This window comes from Austrofundulus limnaeus, unplaced genomic scaffold (assembly GCF_001266775.1).
Source record: "Austrofundulus limnaeus strain Quisiro unplaced genomic scaffold, Austrofundulus_limnaeus-1.0 Scaffold575, whole genome shotgun sequence".
NCBI classification, from domain to species: Eukaryota; Metazoa; Chordata; class Actinopteri; order Cyprinodontiformes; family Rivulidae; genus Austrofundulus; species Austrofundulus limnaeus.
Window position 1 is genome coordinate 283,342 of NW_013952977.1, and position 6,232 is coordinate 289,573.

Here is a 6,232-nt window from a genome sequence, read left to right on the forward strand (position 1 = left end):
GACAGAGGAGGGAGGGGCGGGGAGGCTGTTCCCGTGCAGCGCTTCAAGAGCTGACCTGCGTCTGACCTCAAAGTGCACAAGCTTCAAACTTCAGCTTTGGCTGCGATTTTGAAGCTGAAATCGCGTTCGGTGTGAACGCACCATTAGAGCCCTGCTAACTAGCAGACACTGCATAGAAAATCAACGTTGTTCAAAACTCCACCTTCTGTTCTCTGATTGGCCCAGGTGAAATAAACTAACTAGCAGACACTGCACAGAAAATCAGTGTTCTGTTCTCTGATTGGCCTGAATGAAATGCTCCCGAAGAAATCCTTGTCTATGGGAGAAATCCCAGACGGAGCAGTGAAGGGAAACTAGAACTGAGCGGAGCTGCGTAGGAAGGCAAGGGCCGGGCTAATGTTTCACCTGAAGGTGTTGAAAATGTTGACCTAAAAAAAAGAAACTACTTTTTTTGTTTGTTTGTTTCTATTGTTAGGGCCTAACTTAGGTAAAAGTAGATGATCAAACAAAACATAATTTGTTCCACAAACATCACTTTATGGCAACTTAAATAAAATTTATATTTTGTGTAAATTAAAGTTAGGTTGATAAGTCATTGACTCATTTTTCAGTAAAACAGACATTTTTGTGTTTTTTCACCCTGTATGTGATATTTCATGGCCAAACTCTCATTGACTGCTATTGAATCTGGGCTTAGAATTTTTTTCAAAACAGGAAGTGAAGGATCTTTTTAATCTTATTAACCATATCTATAATAACTGACACATCTTCCATAAAAATCTGCGGAAAAACAAAAAGTTTTGTGTGATGACCAGATGCTTCTGTCATTAACAGTTAAATGGTAAATGGACTGAACTTACAGAGCTCTTTATCAAGTCCCTCTGGACCCCAAAGCGCTTTACACTACAGACATTCGCCCATTCACACTCACGTTCACACACCAATGGTTAGCTACAATGTAGCCACAGCTGCCCTGGGGCGCACTGACATAGGTGGGGCCACCATGCACCGGTGCCACCAGACCCTCTTGTCACCATCAGTAGGCAAGGTGGGTGAGATGTCTTGCCCAAGGACACAATGACTGAAACAGCTGGACGGGGGATCGAACCGAGGACCTTCTGGTTCCAGGACGACTCCCCTAACCACTCCACCACAGCTGCTCCATAGTTAGGACATTTTTTTCAACAATATCTGGAAGTGTGTGTTGTCTGGAGTTTGTCTGCTGTGGGATTTTAGTTGCTCAACAGTCCTGGGTCTTCTTTGCTAGAGTTTTGTTTTGTGATGTGCCAAATGTTTTTTTTAACGTCGGGAGGTCAGTGTGGCACCTGGATTCTTCTACTTACAAAGTCATGCTGTTTTACTGGCGCAGTATGAAGTATATGTATGTACTTTTCTGCACTAACGGAGCCTTTTCAGATGTGCGAACTGCTCATGCTAGGGGTCTGGAAGTGGCTCTTTGGCTTATTTAATAAATGTTAAAATTTCCTATATAGTATTCACCACCACTGGCCAGATAATCCCTGCTTCAACAAGCTTGAAGTGATACACAAGCCACCATTTCCATCCATCCATCCATTATCTTAAACCGCTTCTTACTTTCAGGGTCACGGGTGTGCCCATATCCAGCAGTCATAGTGAGAGGGACGGGGGACACTCCAGACAGGTTGCAAGACAATCACAGAGCACGTTCTGTGACTCCTGACACATTTTATTAGTGAACAAAGGGGCAGAAATGTCTTTTGATTGTAAAGGTCACACACTCGTGGCTCATGCCATGTAGGCACTAATGCACCCGTATACCATCAAAGAGGCAGGCTATGAGTACTGATCAGAGGCTGGATGAGCATCTTATCTTATATTACTATTACCATGTCCTCTTTACTACAGAGGTTCCTAGTCACCAAAAATAATTTCAATTTTGGATTAGTCTGACCACAGAACAGTTGGGGTTAGCACTTTGTTATAAATGAACTTCGGTCCAGAGGTGACAGCAGCATTTCTGGGTGGTATTCACATATGAGTTCTTTGTTGCATAACAGAGCTTTAGGCAGCATGTGTGGATGACATAATGAACTGTGTTTACAGACAGTGATGTGTGGAATTGTTCCTGAGCCCATGCAGTGTTGTCCAAAACAGAGCCAGATCTGTTTTTATCACAGTTGCCCCTGAGGGTCCRAGGTTCATGACCATCCAATACTGACTTTCAGCCTTTTGTCCTTTGAGCTCAGAGATTACTCCAGATTCTTTAAATCTGTTGATGATATTATGAAGTGTAGGTGATGGAAGTCCTTGCAGTTTGCTGCTAAGAAACAATTTGTCAGGTTCAGACACGGAATGACCCAGGGCACAGGCAGGTTTCAGGTGTAACAACAATAAGGTCTTTAATAAATCAAAAAGCTGACGAGGCAGCTGGGAAAACTCACTTGGAAAGACGTGGCGAAAAAACTACATGAAACATGAAAACGAGACAAGCTTTGCAGCACAATGATCGGACACTGACACAGAGACAAGACAGAGCTTAAATACACAGAAAATTAATGAGGGAACAGAAAACACCTGGGGAGAAACACAAGGGTAATCAGCAGAGTGATGTGGGGCAGCTGAGCAGACACACACAGGGGAAAATAGAAACACTAGGAAAAACCAAGGCATAAAATGACAAACCATGACACAATATGCTGAAGTTGTTTGACTACTTTCAGTTTTATCAGACTGATGAAGCCATTTTTACTTCAGCTTCAAAAATGCTCTTTTTAAACCCAGGTCTCTCACTGACCTGTTAATGTAATTAGTTCAGCAGATTCTGACGTTATCAATCCATTAAATGGATGTTGTTAGGCGTTATCTGTCCCATACAATGGCTTCAGAATGTCCCTACTGTGCCTTCTAGGCTTCAGATTGTCCCCACAGTGCCCTCTAGTGGGTTAATATATCAATGACATTGAATGTTCAGGTATTAACCAGATAGTGGCTGTAAGCAGTGGATTCTGATGTTATCACCAGTCCATTAAATGGACTGCGGAACCTGCTAGAAGTCACAGTCGGGACATTCTGAAGCCTTTCTAGGGGTCTGATAACTTCTACTAATGTCCATTTAATGAATAATAACATCTGAAGCAGGTGATTGGTTGCAGAATACTCCATCAGCTGTTTTTTATTTATACAATGTACCTTTTCACTCTTTTGTTGACTCTGTCCTAACTTTGAGAGATTTTGCTTTTATCAAATACAAAASTACATTTTTTTCCTAAAGGTGTTTTGATTTCTTAGTGTACACATTTGGGATTTATGAGATTTGAAAATCATTGTATTCTGTTTTTTTATTTTACACCAACTAATATTTTCATAATTTAGATTGTAGATTTTGCACGGTGMCTGTCCAAGGCTTATTTTCTTATCTGATTTTCTGTCTGCCCATGTTATCATTTTTGTATAAAGTACCGCAAAGTGATACTTGAGTAAAAGTACCATAAATTTACTTTGGTAAAAGTTCAAGTCTCCTCTAAGAATTTTATTTGAGTAAAAGTCTTAAAGTATCTGATATATTTTGTACTTAAGTATCAAAAGTAAATTTCTGACATAAAATGTACTTAAGTATTGAAAGTAAAAGTACTGAGTAAAAATCTGTAGCTAGACTTCCCAAAATGACATTTATTGGGAGTTGAGACCCTCAAAAAATGTTTTTCTAAAGGTCAAAAAGGCTATATTGTTATATAAAAATGTTAATATTAGAAAAATTAGGATGTACTACACCTGTTGCAATACACCTGTTACATACAGTTTATCTGCTATGTTCTGCTGGAGTGTGACATAATTTGTGTTATCTGCAGCTGTGATGGATTGTGTAAAAACTAATACAGGATCAGAATAATATATATTTATACTTCTCATCCCACCACAATTAAATTCACTCTATCCAGGATAATATTTTTTAACAACAAGCTGTATGGAAATAGGAGTAACGACTTTCTACTTCTCACCTTTTTAAAAAATTTAATAAGTAGAAAGTACAGATAACTGTAAAAATGTAAGAAGTAGAAGTAAAAAGTAGGCTGAAAAAGAAATACTCAAGTACAGATATCCAAAAAACCTACGTAAGTACAGTAAAGAAGTATTTGTACTTAGTTACTTTACAACTCTGCATGTTATTAGTAGTGATGTTAGAGTTTGAAATGTTTTTTGGTTTTGTTTGGTTTGTTCTTATATTTTTATGCATTAAAATATCAGCATTTTGTCAGTTTTGATTTTTCAAGGTAAATCCCTGATGTAAATTACTGTTGGACTGTAGAGAAGAATAAAAACAGATGCTGGAACTTGGGCCGTAGCTGCATTCAGATTCCTCTAAAATAACACTTTGTTTGTATTGTGCAATATGTTTAATATTATTGTGGTTGTGGCAGAGTGGTTAGGGGAGTCATCTTGCAACCAGTTGGTTGCTGGTTCGATCCCACATTCCAGCCATTTCAGTCATTGTGTCCTTGGGCAAGACACTTCACCCGCCTTGCCTACTGATGGTGGTGCCGGTGTTGCCCTGCCTCTGTCAGTGTGCCCCAGCGCAGCTGTGGCTACAATGTAGCTTACCCCCATCAGTGTGTGAATGTGTGTGTGAGTGAATAATGTAAAATGTCTGAGTGTCCTAAACAGTGCTATATCAGATTAATGCATTATTAAAATGATCATTATTTATATCTACAGAATCTACATCCACAGTGATGAGCAGCAGTACAAAACCTGTGGCCAACCTGGGTGAGAACAAGCTGCTCAGCTGCTATGTTCCTGCTGACGTTCAGCAGAATGGGCTCAGTGTCATGTCGGTCCTGTGGGAGAAGAAGGACCTGGGACTGGTTTACCTGTACAGGGACGGAGCTCCAGCTCTTGCAGGTCAGGCCTCACAGTTCAAAGGAAGAGTTCAGGTCTTCCCCGATGCTGTGGCTGCAGGAAACGCCTCTCTGCTGCTGCTGAGTGTGAAAAGCAGCGACGAGGGCGAGTACACCTGCAGCATCAGCTCCTCTGCGGGCCAAGGAAATGTCAACATTCAGCTTCGAACAGCAGGTAGGATGACTCGTCCTTCCAGTTTCACTCTGTTTACTTTGAAAAGCTACCTGAGGAATAACTGATAACCTTTAACTCTGCGTGTGTGATTATTTCCACGTCTCAGCCTTTTCAGTGCCCACGTTCAACTTCTCTGACAGTGTCCTGACCAGTGAGGCGAGSAGGTGGTTCCCTAAACCAGAGGTCACTTGGCTGAACCAAACTGGGAACGTCCTGAACGCAAGCACCAGGTTCACACAAGACCCAGCAGGAATAGTCAGCCTCGTCAGTACGTTACAGCCGGCACAAGTCAGCGAGACCTACAGCTGTAGGATAGAAAATAACTTAGCCTTCGCTCTGACTGAAGCCACAATAACAGGTATACTTTTAGAATTATTTGTCAKTTTAACTGTAATCCACTTGCTTGAAATTAAATTTTACTAAGTGGTGAGTCAAACACAACCTGTCACAAGCACTTTACAGAGCGTTCAGAAATAAACCCATCATTTATCAACCTTGTATGTTTAACCTGATGTCAGGTTGTGGTTTAAGCACATGAATGCTTTAAGCTTTAGGATATTTGGACAGGATTAGGAAACATATTGACTTATTGTAGTGAAGTCACTTAACAAAAAAACTCTTCTAAAAACACCTCATGGAACAGACAGATATTTTGAACATGAGGTGTGTCAACAACAAATGAACATCCATGTCTGTCAGCACAAAAACAAGAAGTTAAGAAGTTAACTCAACTAAACCAAACAAATGTGAAACTAATTAACACCAAATACCTATTAAAAGAACATTTACTCTTTAAAAATCAAGTGAGGTTTGGTAATCTTCTCAAATATTTGCCCCATTTCTTGTTTGGKTTAAAAACTTTTTTATTTTCATTCAAAAATGAAGATGAAGGGACAGCATCCTACAAAAACACTTTTAAGTTTTCCTTTATTAATCTATGTTTGACAAAACTGCCTAAATAATGCTTTTRTATCACTACACCAGTTGGATGATGACATATACCAGGATATTCTTTGCCTAAAGAACTAAATACATTTTCTGTTTAACTGTGAATAAAAGAACTACACAAAACACTTCAAATTAATGAAGGTAAATAGAGAAAAAATTATATATACAAATGATATAAGTGTGTGTGTGTGTGTGTGTGTGTGTGTGTGTGTGTGTGTGTGTGTGTGTGTGT

At 39.8% G+C, this 6,232-nt stretch overlaps 1 protein-coding gene across 1 annotated transcript in view; it reads left to right on the forward strand.

The window, feature by feature from the left end:
• Positions 1-6,232, forward strand: part of vtcn1 (V-set domain containing T cell activation inhibitor 1) — a 15,115-nt gene that overhangs the window by 2,842 nt on the left and 6,041 nt on the right. The window contains exons 2-3 of the mRNA XM_014026635.1: positions 4,696-5,052; positions 5,159-5,320. Of these exons, the coding sequence (XP_013882089.1) occupies positions 4,696-5,052; positions 5,159-5,320 (519 nt within the window). The remainder of the gene's footprint in view (positions 1-4,695; positions 5,053-5,158; positions 5,321-6,232) is intronic.